We start from the raw sequence: 19,245 nt of genomic DNA, 5'->3' as shown, positions 1-19,245 counted from the left end.
CCATCGTGTCATTGGGCAATTAACATGTAAATGACCTTATCCAGTCCACTCGAAGAGCTAGGACATCAAGAGTTGTTGAATAATTGAAATATTTTTAAATAGAAGTCGTATTAGTAGTAGTAGTGGTGATCGTCCTGGTGGTGGTAGAAGTGATGGTGGTAGTATTAGTAGTAATGGTGGTGGTGGTGGTAGTAGTAGAAGTGATATTAGTGGTATAGTAGTAGCAGCAGCACTAATGGTACTATGAGATGGGTGGAAGCCTACTAAAAGAGATGCTGACTATAGTAGTGGTAGACATGTATGCACAGAAAAGCTAATCGGGACTGGATCTAGTTTAAAGTGGGATCCGAACCACTGTACCATATGCCTTCACAAAGTAATTGTAGTAATGGTGGTGGTGGTAGAAGTGGTAATACTACTAGAAGAAATGGTACCGACAGAAGAAGAGTGGAGAGCAGCTAAAAAGAGATGCTGACCATCAATGAAAATCCATCCTTGTAGCCCTACAACCTCAAATTACTTCTACATGCCTGGGTTTATATTTAGTTTTATAATGAAAAAATATAACATCACACTACTGAGTTACTATCGATTTTGGTTTCACACATTAATTAACAAGTATTAGCCCTGCAATCAATTGCAACATATAACGCAGAAATGTTAGAAATGAATTTAATTCGGACTGAATCTTCATCATTTAGCACCTTATTTTATTCCCCATTTACCATAAAGCAAGGACAGTAAACACCGATCAAGACAGGCTGTTGACACAGTTGCTTTGCACGAGCAAAGCAGAAGGCCACTTCCATCAGCGATATATTACTTGCACCTTACCTGAACTGTGGGAATTGTTGGAGAGCTGAGAGCAGATCTTGTTTGGGCAGAGAATCCTTATCTCTATAAATGGACACCAGGAATTAGAAGATGGAAAAAGAAAAAAAAATGCCAAGTTTGACTTGAACTGAGATTTATATCATGCTACATACCTACTTCATGTTTCCACACTTTCAATGACAGAAATTGTTCCTAAAAATTTACCTCACAGGTGGGCTTATATGTAAAAAGCATTTGGTTTGTTTGTTAAGGATGCCGATCACTTTTCTTACTACAAGAGGGTTCGGGAGGGAGGATTTCAAAAAAAGAACCGGTTAAGTAAAAATATGCTACACGAATGTTAAAAGAATCACACACATACTACAATATACTCTACCTAAAATACACAGCATGGTACAATACTTAGGTTTCCTCGACACATACCTCTGCCTTTATAGAATATGAACATTACCACATACTATTAAACATGAAAAATTTAACAAAAAAAAAATCCATTTTACAGCTACAGATATTTTATTAATAAGCAAAAGAAAATTTATAATGTAGCATTTATTCTAATCAAATACCTCATCTCTGTTACCTAACTTACTTTACTTACTTACAAGTTTAAAAATTAACACAAGAACTTGCCTGAAAATAATTATTTATATTTATAAAATTAAAAAAAAAAAGGAAATGAACAGTGTGCATTATAATTTTAAGTACCAACTAATTTACCTGTAACAATAATGGTTGTGGAATTCAATTCGAGCTTTAATGCCTATCAAAAGAAACATTTCATAGCCAAAAATTGAACCTCAAATCACACTCATTTCTCTATAATAGTGAGACACTAATGATTTTTTAGTATGCTTATGTGCAAGGTGATATATCATGCTACACTCAATTTTCTAGACACAATAGAAATAATATTTACTGTACCTGTGCTGACATCAGTCTGCATCTGCACGAACTATGCATAACTACACATGAATATGCATATACACTTAAAATATTTCTCAACATCACTAACATGTTCTGGGTCAAGAGAAACTAATAAAAATTATTGAAGAAAGTAATAGTGTTTGTGCACACAATGAAAAACTTTTACAATATTCTACTTTCACCATACAATGTGCTGATGAACATACATGTATGTAAATTTACCTAGGTTCCAGAATACATTGCAAACCAGCAATCCTATGATATCATTTGTCCATTCTGTTCACATTCAGTTATAACATACTATAATATTACGTTACTATCACTATTTCAAGAAATTACTTTCCTCCAACTCATTATTCAGTTCTCACTTTGGAACAACCCAATGGCAACAAAATAGATAGAACATGTGATCAAGTTCACAATTGTAACTTGTTTCAAGTATTTGATAAAAACAAAGTAAAGTAAAGTACTCCCCTGTGGTTTGCACCATGCCATGAAGGCATATAGGGGGGTGTGGGTTAGAGCCCCACACTTTATTGATCATGGCCAAAGGTGGGGTTGATGGGATCAGCACAATGCCCCTGGCCACCTTTACCCCCCTAGAATTTCGTCAATGTACCCACATTATATGATGCTGGGTGGGCACCGGAGCAGCGTAACAGGTGGAATAAGTTCCGGTTCTCCCCCATCGGGGATCGAACCTCAGGTCACTCGCATGATAGTCAGACACCCTAATGATTGAGCTACCGCGTAGGTTTTGGAAACAAAGTGAGCCAGAATAGGTCAGACGAAAATGGTATTCAGAAAAGACATTATGGTTTGTTTGAAAGACATAAAAAATTGCTTCTCTGCAAACTTCATTGTTGCTTGTTCTACTCCCCTTTGCCTTTCTTTGATTACAGTGTGCCAAGAGTTTATACACCTTCACTGAATTGGTTATGGCAAGCAATCATCTACAAAAATACTGAATTAGCTGTTATATGGAAAGCCATTTATGTGACAAGAGGGGCAAATTTCAGGATTCTGCAGTTCGTTGAACCCATCACAAGATTCAGTATGACTACGACTAAATGTTGGTGATCTCTCTCCTTTTTCTTCCTACAATATGCAATTGGTGTCACCCCTTGAATAAATATTTATTTAGTATATGGCAAAAAATGCAAGAATCTGCATGTGTGAAAGAATGAGTGTGATATTAGTGCAAAATGTTCAACATTTTACTGGAACATTTTGTTTTCAGTTTGCCCTTGCTCTTCTAACTAAAATCTTAAACTGTTTTCTTGTGCAGTGGAAGTAAACCTCAACAATAGTGTTTAATGATTAAGAAAGAATGTTGATGTGAATCTAAGGTTTCTAAAGCTTTAAATGTGTTAACCACTCCTTTAACTGACAAGAATACATACTTTTAATCACATAAGCTTAAAGTCAAGAATTGAAATTATCTTACAGGACCAAAAGTTTCAAGACAGATAAACTATGTAAGACACACAACAAATAAGATACTAATTAAATAACAAAAATGTGGACAGTGTGTCTAATTACTGTGTGCAAAACAGCAAGTTAGTATATTGAGTACTTTCTCTCATGATAACCGTGACACACTACTAAAACAAATGATGCATAAAAAGTAAAAGTGGAATCTGTCTCTCAACATCCACATTAACAATTGTTAATTTTGAATGTTTGTACTTTGTGTATTTATGTTTTTCTTTATGACTAATTATGATAACCAGGATGAATGGTGATGACTAAATACTTGCAACGAAACACCCATATGTCAGCATAAATTTGTACTCAAGCGATAAAGATATTCTTTGGACTTGGTGTGATTATAACGGGAGCAGAATAATCAGGACTCCTTATCGGAATCAGCCGATACAGACATATTGGATATTGCTTTATTGATAAAAATCAATGAATTTTAATATGATATTTCTATGAATATCTTGCAACTTTGTAAATGTAACAACATGGCACGATTCTGCACTGTTATAAAAGTACAGTTTCTTATTCTGACTCTGAAGTAAATGCTAATATACAGTTTTCATTGTTTAAGGTAAAACTAATGCGATCATCTGGTTACATAATTGGTAAAGAAGGCAAATGAACCATTCAGATTCTTTACGAGGCATGTGAAATTCTCATAATGAATCAGTAGTAGAACAATAGTTATCGATATATAAGTAAATTTCATATAGGTATGAAAAGAAATTTATACTCATTCATCTCTTACCATTCCAGCCTCTGTCCTTGTATCTATCTCATCTGCACATTTTTCCTGCTATCATTAATTTATTATATTCTTTGATTCATCGTAAGAGCATACTGTTATGTGGAAATCTTACTGTAACAAATTTTGCTCCTTCAATTAATTCTTTGACAGATTATGATATGGCCAGAAAATTGCCGTGTATGTTTTCTTATTGGTGATTACAAGGTTCTATATACTTCTGTAACCTAGTTAAAGGCACAGTAAAAGAAAAAAACTCACCATCTACTTCATCAAAATCACAGCCCAGAGGATGGTAGCACACATCTGAATCTTCTGTAGGCCACAATAACAGACAGCAAAGAACAAAAGAAAGTAAATAAAATATTCAGCATGCATGTGCAAGTAAGCAAAAGCATGCACATGTGAAGCACAATAAAGGAACTACAGGGCAACAATAACAAACTTAATATTCAACTTCCACTTTATGCTTGTCAGACATAATGCAGTGTTATTCTGTTTTTATCCATAGTTGCAATTTATGAATTTATTAGCTAGTTACTCTTATTGTGAGAGGCTTCACATTAAGATGTGCATACTTTGTGGGCAAATTTCTCAGTTATTTAATTGTAGTGGCTCCTCGAAATTGGCAATCTGGAAATAATTCACTCCAAGGCAAGCCATTAATTTCCAGAATTTCCTGCATGGAATGGATATAAAAGCAATGAAAGTTAGGGGTGTATGATTTTGAAACACACTGTACAATCGCAAGGAAAGAAGATTGACTGACAATGGTTTGATTAACCATAACCAGCATCAATGGCCAAGACAGAGAGTGTGTGTGTGGTATCAGCCAATTATTAAACTACATATGCAAGGGATAATTGAACAGTAATGACTGATTTCATAACCAAATCAAGAATAGACAGGGATTAGTATCTTGTTGAATAAACCTCAAATATTTCAGATATACTTACTATAATCAACTGCACTTACACTAATAAGTAGAATAACAGAAAAGGAGACACACTGGTTTCAAGTTAGATGAAAATGTGAACTGAAAATTAATTCTATTTCAAACAAACTATGTAACGAAACGAAGTTTTAGATCTATGAAACTACTCAGAAGTATGAGAAACTTATAGTGAAGAGATATGACACAAAACATTTATCAAATTGATGTAAGTTATGCATATTGACTCATCTACCCACTACTTTGTGATTTAATTTGTTTGGTGTAAAGAAAGATGAACTGAAGTAAAAGAAAGTATTCAAGTTTCAAGAATAGTTATGTATGTTAATACACAGTGATTGGCACATAATAAATCATGCTATATTTCTGAAGTGTAAGTAAGGGAAAGTTGAAAAGAAATGCCTGATTTCATAACTGACCAACAGATGGCTGCACTGATGAACTTACTCATTCCGCTCACATCTCCACTTTAATTTTAGTGCAGAAGAAACAGTTGTACAAAGAGGTTATATACCTATAGCTCGTAAATTGGAGGCATGTAGTGACCATTCACCAGTGGAATTTAAGCAACATAATGCTATTAAATTTCTAACTGCTGGACATATTGTTTCAAGTGTTTGTAACCAACATTTGAACATTAGTGACAACTGTATCAATGAGAATAGTGTGTGTAGTTTGGTCAAAAATATAAAAATGAGTGAACTTTGATTTATGATTTATGTCACTGGAAATAAAATTAACATTTTGACTGCAACAGACAACATACACAGGAAACAGATCTTCATATATGTAACTACTACTGTATAATAAAGAAAGAAGAAATGTCAGCAAATAAGTGAGTGTTTGTAGCCAGTCAGTGCAGCCATCTATTGAGAAGTTAAAAAGTCAGATACATTACTTTTAGTTCATTACTTGAACAAAAAAACAAATGCATACATCAAAGTGTGTATCTACCTAACTGCTACCTTCATTTACAAGCAAAATGTCTGACAAGCTTACCTTCAATACTTTTTGTTATTCCAAACACCAGAAAACCTTTCACATTTGTACCAATATAAGAAGCTACATTAAACCAAATCAAAATAATGTACTTGTACTAAGTTATTTTGAGTAGAAACAATGTACACACACTACTATCACATACAGCACGCAACAAAATGTGTCCAATGTATGTTACCTAATGCACCGATGAAGTAATGAAATAGCACTGTCGTAAGATTAATTCTTCTATAACCCTCTCCCCCTTCCTTTTTTCAAATACAGTTGCAGATACTTTTCGGTTATAACAACTCCATTGAAAGTCAATAGCATCGTTAATCTTAGAAGTGTCCGTGACTGTACAACCAACAAACAATCATATCCACACATACCTTGGTTACTTTTTCTTTTTTACTGTTCATGTAGAACATTATATGATCGTGCAGAAGGAGTTGAGAAATCAAATATAATTTGGGCAAACACAGAAACAAGTATTAAATTCATTCTGCTCATGGACGGACATCAAGATGGATCCTGAGGATGCCTTTCGTAGTGTGTCCCGACACTTTTGGGTTGTAAGAATCCCATACGTTACACACCAGAAGTGTCAGTGACAGTAACATTTGTGCCTTAAGGGGGATAATGATAGTAGTACTAACATTAAAGACGGCATGAACGAATTTCTATTCAAGATCTTTACTGATACGAAACTGGTATTATATACTGAAATTATGATATTTAAAGGGAAGCCAAGGGGAAATAATCAATTACAAGTATATACTTGCCATAGTTTTCTTGATAATTTTTACAAGAATGGATTAAAGTGAAAAACAAAAAATAAAAGAATACATGAAGATTGAAACAGTTCTTATTTCCATGCTAATGTTATTAAAAAATCTAATTTCAAGACCCACTTTTCTCACTGCTTTCATATCTACTCGAAGATAATGAATGTATCAATGTTTTAAAATTTATATGCTTAAGAATAAAAGCAGCACAGAATAGGGAACTGTTTACATTTTCATACATCGATCATGTTCACCATGCAACATCACAAAATAACATTATAACAGGATAAAAATATTGAAAAACCAAGGGACTGAGACTGTATAATTTGTATTCTTAAATAAAATCACACACACACACAAAGACATGCCTTTTTATGCAGACCGATAATTAAAAAAAACAAAAACATTTTTCAAGCTTTCAAATGAGCAATATAATCGTGCCTATTACCTGAGTGATATGAAAAACTTACCATTCCAAAAGGTGTAAGCAATTGATCACAAATTACAAGATTTATTAAATACAAACACTTCCGTATACAAAAGAAATGGCCACACTGGTGTCCGAGCTTGAAACGACTGGAAACTGTAGAATTACAAACACACTCAATGTGCGCCAGCTGGACTAAAAGTCATACTTTCCCATTTACCTACATGGGCAAGTCAGCATCGATTTACATGTTGACTTAATATTCTATAACATAATGCTATTATTATATTGACATAACCAACAATCTATACACGCACACACTTTTAAAGTAGATAAACTAGAAAATTCATTTTCAGACTCAAAACACTAATTTTGGTCATAACTCAATGAATCATGTGTACAATCATGGACATTTCTGGGTTGTAAATGCCTTATTGAACCTAGAACCTTATTTACAACCTAGATATGTCAGTGACTGTACATTTTGTGATACCTTCTTCTCGTGCACGTTTTGACATAGCACATTGTACATTTCATGTCTGATGGCATTATCTTCACACGTGGTATTGAAATGTTCAAGAGAAGTATGCATTGCAGCAGATACATCTTAACTGCTGAATTACTGTGGCTTTTATGATGGTTTAGTTGCTATTTCCACATGTTTGTAAGTACCTGCTGTGAATGAAATAAAATCCAATACGAATTTAACTCATTCACATCGTTTAAAACCACTTCCTGCACGTCAAGAGGTCACAAGAAAAGGATAAATTATAATCACGCATAGCTAACGGCATGTACTATCATATTATTTAATGTTAATAAAACATGTATGTTTGCATGTATATAATGTGTGAACACTTATCAATCTTTTATTTGTATTTCTCATATATATATATCTCTTCTTTTAGCATAATGTTTCAGCTGTATATCAGTCATTGCCAAACTAATATCCATTATCACACAGTAAAAAATTTAAATACATCTTGGCAGATTGTAACGAGAAGTTTTTATCTGTAGGATGTAAAGTTGTCTTTAGGGAGAGTTTTTGAGGGCAAATTTAGAAGATGACAATGAATTGGGATTTTGCTAAATATTTGGAGGGTGTGTGTGGATAAATCACTGCATCTTAATTTCAGTTTAATATTGTGGGGAAATAAAGGAAACGCATAAGTGTCTACATATGACATGTACACACACACACACAATTATGTGTGTGTAGGTTTGTTTTACTACATTAAATGATTCAACTAAAAAAAATTAGAAGATTGTGCACTCCTGTTCAGATAAAAGTGGCACACATTTCAACTGTCCAACCTTGTAAAATGTGTCATTTTATGTGAACAGGAGTGTACAAAGCAACTTTTCCAATGCTCTACTTGACATGTATATAGTGTGTATACTTAATATTACATATACCTGAGAGTTCACCACAGAGTAATAGCACTCAGTGATGTGTGGAAGCAGAATCAGAATCAGTTAAGAGCTAGAACATGTAAGAGACTATCTTAGAGCATGAAGAAGTAATTCTATCAACATAGACAGAATTACATGTGACAGTCTCACAAATCTTCCTTAACCCCACATTCGAATTTATTAAATATGGTTTTTATTTGAATTTTACCAACAGTATATTAAAAAATTAATACAAACATTCCAAACGTTAAGGTATGTACTACAAATCGGGGTTTAACAAGCAATATTGTACACATGCTATATTATTAGACAGGTGCTCTATGAGTGTAATGTTAAATATCAATTTACTCACTTTGTCATGAGGAATGCTTACAAATTTATTTCTTATGTCCAAATTTTGAAGTATCTGCAAGCTGGTGTAATATTCAATTACCAAAAGTAGCAGTAAATGTGTTGACATATTAGTGTCTTCAGTAAAGCATTTTTTTCACTGCCAGAAGCCCCTAGCTATTACCAAAGACCTTTTAACAATTTAAAACCCACTTTATGCAGAGTGAGTCTAATCAGGACTGGCCCTACAGTTTAAAGTTGGATCTGAACAATCTGCCTTCACCATGTATTGAACCCAGGACTCCTTGAGTAGCAAGTGATGAAGTTACCAGTAAGTCATCGGGGAGGGCAGACTTCCAACAAAATTAAACAGATAAATAAAAGTTTTTGAACAGAAAAGTAAAATGTGCATATATTACCCAAACTGAACATTATTAAAATTTCAGACAGCTTTCTGAATTTAGCAGGTTCAAAAAAGTTAATAATAATGATTGTTATTTGCTAACTTCTAATGAATGACTAAATAACCCAAGGTTAAGTCACTTCATACTTCTTCTTGGCCATGTTAAGTAATATCGACATTACCTCACAATAAAGTTAATTTTTTTTTAAAAAAAAAAATAGAAATCATTTTTAACACCATAGTATGGTTAATGTCAAACAACTCTAATAAAAAGCTCCAAACACACAAGAAAAAAATATGCACGTGTACTTATAACAAATTTGAGCAGATAAATGTAACAGGTAATTCAATTTTAGAGGTTTGTAAGGAACAATACAGGAAACTAAACTCCACTGCAATTTTAGTGTTTCTAACTGAAAAAAAAAAAACTAGTGTGTTATTTATTATCAAACATGGTTAAGCTGGGAAACTTGTAGAACAGTTACTGTGGTACTAAACAGCTGTTCATAGTCACATGTACGGATTACTCTGAAGCAAAAAAGGGGGAGGGAGGGGGTGTCTTGCACGCAAACTTACCCGTTGCATTGGATTCACTTTGCAGACTAATCTGACTAACTTGTCTAGATTGACTAGCACTTTTAATGGATTCATTTTTCGTTAGATCTGAAGTAAGAATAAAATAGTTGAAAAGGGGGACCACAGAGAAATATTTGTTACAGTATCCATAAAGAAATTAACAGCACAGAACATGATATTACATTAATTGAACTTAACCAAATAAACACTTGAGACAAGTCATGAGAACTGATGAAAAGCAAGAAAAAACACCTCCATTGATTTATTTGATCCAACTTCAAAAAAGAAAAATCAGAAAACATTTGCGAAGAAAAAGAAAGTTGTATTCACAAAAGAAGATAGAAAACATTAAAGCAACACAATTATGTACATATTTACATAAAAAAGTAATATTTGTTTAGTTTCTACAACATACCATGTGTATTTTGTAAAAATACAGATGCAAGTTAACACAGTAAATTCTTCTCAATCAAAAGTAAGCTTACTTAGGCAAAAAAAAAAAAATAATTCAAAACTAGAATTAAAACATTTAAATATACAATGTAAGAAACATACTTAGTTTATTGTGAATCTCGCAAAGTTTTGTTTTAGAATTATTAATATTATGAGCAAGATTTTATGCGATGTCAATTACAAAAATGCGGCAACTGTAATAGTACTGCAAGCATGCTAATATATATATATATATATATATATATGTAATACAGATAAAGATGGTCAAAAAATGGCTATCCACATGAAACGAGTTCAAGGCACCAAACCTCAGAAAATGGGTAAAATTAAGCAAGGAGTGTCATCTAGAAGAGGCTGTGAGACATGGATTTAACAATAAATTAAATACAAAAATCAAGTTTCCGATGTATTTATGTAAAAGAAAAGTTCTTCGACTAGGATTGATTTTTACTGCAATTTCCCAACAACTTACTTTAGCAATCATGAACATTCTGCTAGTGTCCAAGTATATTTATAACCCCACACAGTGGTACTCCTGTTGGGTTTCAGGAATTTTAAAGAAGAATTATTGTACCTACTCTCATGCCTTTTGTTGAGATGAGCAGATTTATTGTTTGGTTATGCACAGACTACTAGTATTTTCTTAAAGTACGTAATATGCCATAGATACTCAGTTTTCTCAAGAATAGAGTATTTCATATGAGTTGCCACTAACTAGAAATACAGAGGTTCAAGTACATTATTTATTGCAGAAATAAAATTAATTCTAGAACAGTTAATGAATAAAGACGTACACATCAAATGATGACAACTTCAACTTATATTACCTAGTATTTTTGCACTGATATTTAAGAACTTAATGCAAGATAGAGCTATTTTAATTTAAGCAAGATACTGAAAATTATTCATACAACACATCTAAATTGTCAACAATTTCTTGCTTTCCCCCCAAATATCATCCCCCCCCAGGGATAAAATTTATTAAACAGCGAGGAGGACACGAGTATCCAGAGAGGGGAATCCCCCCTACAAATACCACACTGCATACAAGGACACATTTTTTGGGAAAGGGACAAAGGGAATTTCAATTTTCAAGCAATTAAGGCAAAATGCAGCAAAGTGTAAAGTTTTAAACTTGAAGAAAGAACCGGGCTAAACCTCATGCTTCATTTGCAACTTTGCCACTTAGGTTATTGGGTAGAGCACTCATTGCAACATCTACGATAACCTTGAAACAAAACTACTTTAAAAAACCCTTATTAGGAGAAATTTAAAATTCTGCAATAATTTTCTATGAATTCAAATCAAGAAAAGAAAACCTGTATCCCAAACCCTTGAGGTGTACATCGTTTGATGAATATTTGCTTGAGTTGCTACTTATGCAATGACTTTGTGCCTTAATCTGCATACTCATTTCTTGTGTTAATAAGTAAAAGCACTGCCAAACATTAATATACTGAAGTTGTTTCTTCTTTTTTAATAAACAAGGCTCTTTACTGATGAACCACCACTAGATTGTGGTCTGCATCCATGCACATATTGCCTCTCCGATGGCACAGTGGTAGCATCTTCACCTTGTAATCAAGGGGTCCTGGGTTCGATACCTGGTGGAGGCACAAGTGGTTCAGAACCCACTTTAAACTGTAGGTCCAGTCCCAATTAGCCTTACTGTGCATAAAGTGAACTTAAAACAACAAATCAACCATGCACATATTAAGGGAGAGGATCCAGTGACCCACCTACTGTAACTCCTAAAACCAACAATAACCTTGCAACTGACACTATTTTGAATGTTAACAACGTCTTACTATTATGTGATTAGGTCAAAGGAGCCATAACATACATAATCACACGGCTGTCATTGACAACTACATGTTGGAGGACGGAGGAGGGTGAGAGCAGCAATGTGCTCAGGAATGTCACGAGGGAGAAGTGACCATGAGGACAGGGCACGTATTGTATTTTCCTTTGAGACAAGCAGGTCAAAGAGGTGGGTTCTTTCAACCTCCTTTGGGTGTGATCCTGGGAGAAAGGCAGCTAAAATGCAATCCCCCAGAGAATGGTAATCCAGCACCCACTGTGGGAGGTGACAGTCACTTTTTACATACCACTAAATATCATTCTAATAATACATATTGAGGTAAAAGAGTATTTTTTAAATTTCTCTAGTTTGCTGAAGGTGTCAGACTGGTTGACTGGGAGATGTCTGCTCCCGCCTCTGTCATGGGGATCTCAGTTGCATCATGAATGGTTATTAATTAATTAATCCTTCATCCATACCACCCATCCACCCTACTATGCGAACACACCTTCAACCATAGCCATAGACAAACCCAGAAATTTTTAAAAGGAGTGTGACTACTAATGGAGCAAAATAATTACATTGCCCTAATTTCTTCAGTGAAATGAAGTCCCAATTGGGAGTGGTTCGTGATCCCCCAAAATCCATTTCTTTGGTGTGCCTATGAGAATGTGAGTTAACTTGCACACATGCAAGAACATGGACATACCCAGGGCTCAAAAAATCCCTGTCGCCAGGTCGCTATGGCAACTAAAAATTTCAGCCTGGCGACTGATCTTTTGCTGTAATATGTACGAAATTTTGAAGATTCTAAGTTCAAATTGCAGTACAGCATATGTTAGCAATTTTTTTTTGTTGTGAACATTCCACAGAATCAGTAACAATTTCTTACACTTTGTCCCCAATTTCCTGCTTTCTCAAATGATTTAGCGATGTTTTGAATACCGTGATGATCAGCTTCTTATGCAGAATGTTTGAAAAGTCGCACAATCCAAACTTTGAAAATGTATATCATGAAAACAGTAAGAGATATTTACACCGGGTTTTGTGCATTATAAAGCAGGATATCCATTGAGATATTTTTCAATGCATAAAATTATCAGTTTACGCCATACAGAAAATTAGATAAATTAATAACTGACTGAAGGCAGCGTTAAAATTTTTCCAGTAATGTACTTTTGAGTGAGTGAAATATGTAAGAAATTACCGAAGGATCATAATTAGATGTCTGATGCCATGCCAATCTGTCATTTACGACCAATATTGGTCATGTGCAACATTTGATGGATTTTTGACTTGACGATTTTATGGTTTGAGTGAAAAAGTGACATTTTTGGGACATATCTCCGTAGTTGGCAACACTAGCAGGTTGAAATTTTGTCAAAAGACGCACGCAACATGTGCCTAAGTATTGGCCATACATTTGCATGAAAAATCATAAATCAAGATTTTGTGCCGAAATTGAACTCTTGAGAGAATCCTAGACTACCCCTGGTTATCCTGAATTCTCTTCACTCACTTTCGCCGCTACTGTGCCTGTTTTTTTTTATTATTTTTTTTTTTTATTGATTCAGCATGGCGTATTTATTGGAGCAGTGCGTGTGCATTGCTAAAGAGTATTTTACTACTCATTCTTACACTCATGTGCAAGAAGTTTTCCAATAAAAATGCCCTCCTTCTGTTGTACCTCACAAAGCAACTGTTTTACAACCAGTCAAACACCAACAAATGATCCCTAAAAATTGTTTAATTATTTATTGTTGAAAATCAGTTCTCAGATGTTTTCAGCAAATTTACAATGTTTTTCTTTTAAATAATGTAATTGTTTTTATTTGGATAAAAGCTAAAAAAAAAAGTAAAGTGCTCCCCTGTGCATAGCACCATGCCATGAAGGTGTATAGGGGGTGTGGGGGTAACGCCCCACACTTTCTTGATCCGGTCGTGAGTGGGGGTGATGTGATCAGCATCACGCCCCTGACCGCCTTTACCCCCCCAGGGTTTCCCCCAGGTACCCATGTTATTCGACGCTGGGTGGGCGCCGGGGCCGCTTCCACCGTTAGAAAAGTTCCTGGATTTGAACCGGCCAGGGATCGAACCCGGGACCTTGAGCATGGTAGTCAGACGCGTTACCGACTGAGCCACCGCGGCCACTAACATAAATTTATTAACCCAGTGATAGCCTACATGATCAGTTCAGTGCAGAAAACCCGGTGTAAATATCTCTTACGGTTTTCATGATATACATTTTCAAAGTTTGGGTTGCGCGACTTTTGAACCACTCTGTAGTATGCTCATGGGTGTCCGGAAGGGGGAGCAAGGGGGCCGTGGGCCCCCTGGAAAACGAAGGTCAACCAAAAATTACATATTTCACATATATAATTTAATTTCAGCCACAATAATGTGTGTTAATTATTGCACGAACATGATAAATTCAAATTTAAGCAATGTTTTTTGAGGGATGAACACTATTATTGGGGAAAATATGCCATGTTGGCCCCCCTGGACAAAAATACCTTCCTTGCCCCTCCCTGGAAAAAATCCTGTGGACGTCCATGTGCACAATAGTAGGTGGTTTCCTGGCGCCTAGCTTTGAAGAAAATTTTTCGAGCACTGGACATACCCATTTTTATACTTTTGCTTTTTTTTGTTTGAAAAGAGAAGAGCATTTATTTTAATTTGAACGTAAGAAAGGACAATGAACACAATGCAATTTTTATCACACGTTTTCCAGGGGGGGCAAGTGTCCCTCTTTTATTAATAATTTGTAAAGGGAACCGCACTTATTTTAATTTACACGTAACAAAGACAATGAACACAAGGCAATTTTTATCATTCGCTTTCCAGGGGGGCAAGTGTCCCTCTTGCCTCCGCTGGATACGCCCATAAGCACGAAACAAGTAACCCAATGTCATCTTGAAAACATGGCATGCCAAACGGGAAAAATCAACAAAAACACATATGCCTAACGTAAAGAGTTAGGTGGTAGAGCAGCCTACCGCTGAATCTCGCCCATTAAATAAAGAATTATTACTACACTTACCACTGACAGGCTTATTTTTAATGACCGGCGAGTTGTCAGTTTTTTTAGTATTATTCCCAGACGGATCTACAACCAGGGAAACATCTTTCCTTAATTTTGGCCACGAAAGTTTTTGAAATTTGCAAGATCTAAACGCATTCTGCAGGCAGCTGCTAGTCGAGCGGGCGCCAGTGGAAGAGTTAGCTGTGGAATCAACACAGTTTTTTTCGAAACATGACAAACTTACTTCATCGCACTTCACTCGGGAATCGACAGAAGATTTCCGCTTGCAGGCATGCCTGAATCCCAAACTGCAAATTGTCGAAATATAACAGTCTTCCCGCCTAACGGTCGGCCTACAGTTCTGCTCATTTTGGTTCTGGTTTCTTCCTCCTATTTTGAACATTATGCAAGCACGACGGCCGCGCTTCCATGTGACCAGTTGACACTCGGCTTGTTTCGAACTTTGTTCGCACTGATAATTAACCTATCTGTGACGTTGTTTGTTTTGCGGGACAGTTCCATGGCACATATCTGTCTTGACTTGAGCTTTGCCATTCAATCAAAAACAAAATACAACTTGACGCTTCGCCAACTGGAGCTTTTCCATGATTTATTTAGGAATCTGGCACACGACCACTGCAAGCTGATTGACACGAAGAAAAACAACAGGTTTATTGTATCGGAACGTCCATTTTTGTGGGCTCAACACGAGTCTTGGCCTTGGATTGAAACGCACGATAAGTTGAGTAGAATGCTCGACAGCTATCTAGCACACCATATAAACCTCTTAAGAGCTAGGTGAAACAGTGGAATGCATGCGTTTGAGAATGAAATGGCATATAAACTTTAAAAATAGTCTCAACGAAATACCTGAACATGCCGGATAAATAAAAACGTTATTTCAAGACGGACTCGGTTGTTAACTTCTTTTGAATCTATGCAGTGTAAAAACTACGCGCGCGTGAAAGACGGACGATAAATAAGCCTGCAGCATTATCAAGATCGAAATAAGATCAAACCATGTGCGTCGCGAAAAGGGGTCGAACCTGTCAGTAGCCCCCGCCCCTTTGCAGAATTGACACGTCGCATTACAATCTAGAAAATCAGCAAAAACGTTATGATACTCGATAACAAAAAAAGTTGTCCTATTCCAACAGAACAACCAAAGAAAAAGTATTTGACTCAGAAAATTGCGTCAAGTACAGGGGAGCGAATTTACAATACGGGACCCCTCCCCGATTTTTGTAATATTTCGCATACTCACTAATTGAGGCATCCTAATAACGAATTTGAAGTTAAAATTTGGGGGTCAAGTGTAGAAATTGCAAAATAAGCTAAATTCAGTGGACCATGATCGGAACAGACATGCACGATTGCTCATTATTTACCGGAAGATTTTGAGTTTCCAATACTTAAAAACGAAATATACATTCCTGACATTACTACGACCCCAAATTTTAACTATGTTTGCCTAACCTAACCTAAACTTACCGTGAATGGTTCGTGGGGTTATCCGTCAATGGTTTGTGGGGCTACCCGTGCATGGTTTTATGACCCCAAATTTTAACTATGTTTGCCTAACCTAACAAACTAACCTAACCGAGAATGGTCAGCGGGGCTATCCGTGAATGGTTTTGCGCTAATTGTGATAACGAACCGATAAAAAGTCTTATTTTCGTAGCACTTGAACGGCAAACGTTCATCATCGAGGACGCCATTTTCGTATCCTCCAATTTTACGATCGATGCATTGTTGCCAAACTTACCTGTAATCAACAACTTTTTTACTGTTCGCTTCCGCCATTTTTACACGATCCATGCTCTCCAAGTATGAAATCAACAGTGTGGCAACGCTGTAGACAGCGTAACTAATTACGAACGTCAATTATTCATATCAACAAATATGGTTCCCATACTTGTATACGGAGAATCATTGCGAGAATAGAAAAGCTTATTTTACAACTTCTTCACGTTAATGAACAACTTCTACACCTCACTCCAACATGTTAACTTTAGATAAATCATCGCGACTAATTATTTCGTGAGTATAAGCAGTAGCATAGAAATTACAGAAGAGCCCGGTATTATATGTAAATTCTTGCCAGTACGGGAACCAGGTCAGAATGTGCGAGGTCGCAAAAACTTGATAACTAGAATCCCTCCCCCCCCCCCCCCAACATAAGATTTTTCACAGACGAGGTTCGTACAAGTTAATAACAAATATAATAACTGTATTTCAATATATTAACTGCAAGAAATGTGGAAATATAAAGAGAAACAGTTGTGTTGAATATTCACACATCTGGTGTATCGAACAGCCCGAAGAGGAAAATACTGAGACATGTACAGAACAAGCGCAAGGGGGTTCCAGTTTAGGCTCACCCAGAATTTTTAAACGTGGGGTTCAAGAAGGATTCTGACCCCCATACCCCTTCCCCCCCGCCTCTTCGGTGTGTCTAAGGAACCCACAACCTTCGGTGAAATCGTGATAGAACATTCAACTATCTGAGCAGATATCTATGATATCATTGGCATCATGACTGTCGAAGAAGACAACACTGTTTCAATTTTAACGTTAACTTAATTGGCTGTAACTGAAAAGGAAGTATTTTATAATCACTTGCAATGTACACGGTTTTTGCAATCCATCAAATAAAGTTTCAGTAAAACACTTAGGGCCACTTGTACAGTGTCTATGCTATGACCTAACGTATTTGATTCAAGTTCACTTTTATGCGTAGATAGGCTAATCGGGACTGACCCCACAGTTTAAATGAGATCTGGACCACAATGTGCCTCCGCCGGGTATCGAACCCTGGACCCCTTGATTTCGCAAGGAGTAATAGAAATGCCAGCAATTAATTATAATTAGTAATTTGCAGGTTTACCTTCATTGGAGACTTTGGGAGAACACACTGACACATGGTTATTACGCAGTGTCTGAAAATTGAATAGGTTTAGCTCAGGGTGCCATTTTTACGGAATTAAGTACATCACCAGCAATTCTAAGAAATCAATTCGATAATTGGACGAAAACGGACCCATCGATGCATAAATACGTAAGTAAATCACAAAGACTGCAACCACTCCCTCAAGGGCAAATATGCTTGTAAAAAAAAACAAAAAAACTCACGAAGACGAGTTTATACGCGAAAGGAAAGGTAGGTAAAAAACGTGCACGAACAACGCTATAGGTTTAAAATCAGCATTTTTTTGTACGTGTTCAATTATTTTGTGTATTACCACTCGCACTGTCATGTTTTTTTGGTTTGCGATTGCTGTTGCAAACACCAAACTAACCATTTCGAAGTGGAACACGCTATTTTGAAGGAATTTCTTCCGTCTGCATTCCACTTGAAGACGTGGCCCCTATTTTGCCACTGGACTTGATTCTCATAGGTGCAAGGGAAGCGCATACAGAGGCGAAGGGTCATGGGAGACGAAACTACTACTCTCTGTTGTGCCTCAAAACAAAAATCTAATCATGATCATTTTCTGAGTTGTGCGCAACTGCCGCTCCGCTTCGCAACTTGTGTTCAAACAACCCGTCTGGCGGCGCTAGTTGTCGTATTTACTTTTCAGATGTCAGCGACGTATCGCATAGAAACTAGCGTATGCTCATGAACTATCCACGAACGTCCAACGTGAACGGGATTCAGATTCACGTAGACCGTCAGGTGTAAACACTACTCGTACAAAAGTGACGGAAGCGAGATACGTGGCCAAGCGCCCACCCGAATCAAGCTTCTTGACATAGCAAGTCGGCCGGATTGCTTTTCTCAATGAATATCTTCCGTTGGCACTCCCAAATTACGGATGGCATACTGACGAAATTTGCCAGCGTGGTTTCGCCTCGATCTGTGAATGTCATTCCCGCTCTCGCCTCGTCTCTTAGTGTAAGAAAAGCTCACAGCGTATTGATTATTAAGGCGAACAACTTTATTTCTTAACGAATTTCCCAGCCGGCTCCCGTGGCGGAGTGGTTAGCACATCGCGACAAAACCCCAGGAGTCACGGGTTCGAATCCTGGCCTGGGCATGGATGTTTGCGAGTGTCCATTCATCAATTTCATCATATCATCACTCATCCCCATCTTCGCAAATTAGCCAAAAGTG

At 36.3% G+C, this 19,245-nt stretch overlaps 1 protein-coding gene across 14 annotated transcripts in view; it reads right to left on the bottom strand.

The window, feature by feature from the left end:
* Positions 1–19,245, bottom strand: part of CaMKII (Calcium/calmodulin-dependent protein kinase II) — a 394,054-nt gene that overhangs the window by 16,299 nt on the left and 358,510 nt on the right. For 4 of the 14 annotated variants that reach the window (XM_083131299.1, XM_083131300.1, XM_083131301.1 and 1 more), the window contains one exon: positions 9,856–9,942. The exons of 4 other annotated variants lie outside the window; for them this stretch is intronic. In XM_083131299.1, coding sequence (XP_082987425.1) covers positions 9,856–9,942 — 87 coding nt within the window. Of the gene's footprint in view, positions 1–834; positions 898–4,249; positions 4,304–9,855; positions 9,943–19,245 lie in introns of all 14 variants that reach the window. 6 more of the 14 variants (XM_083131302.1, XM_083131307.1, XM_083131305.1 and 3 more) reach the window with 3 other exon arrangements.

This window comes from Lepisma saccharinum, chromosome 11 (genome assembly GCF_977018435.1).
Source record: "Lepisma saccharinum chromosome 11, izLepSacc3.1, whole genome shotgun sequence".
NCBI lineage: Eukaryota > Metazoa > Arthropoda > Insecta > Zygentoma > Lepismatidae > Lepisma > Lepisma saccharinum.
Note: the sequence above shows the minus strand (reverse complement) of the source record. Positions and strands in the feature narration are given on the sequence as shown.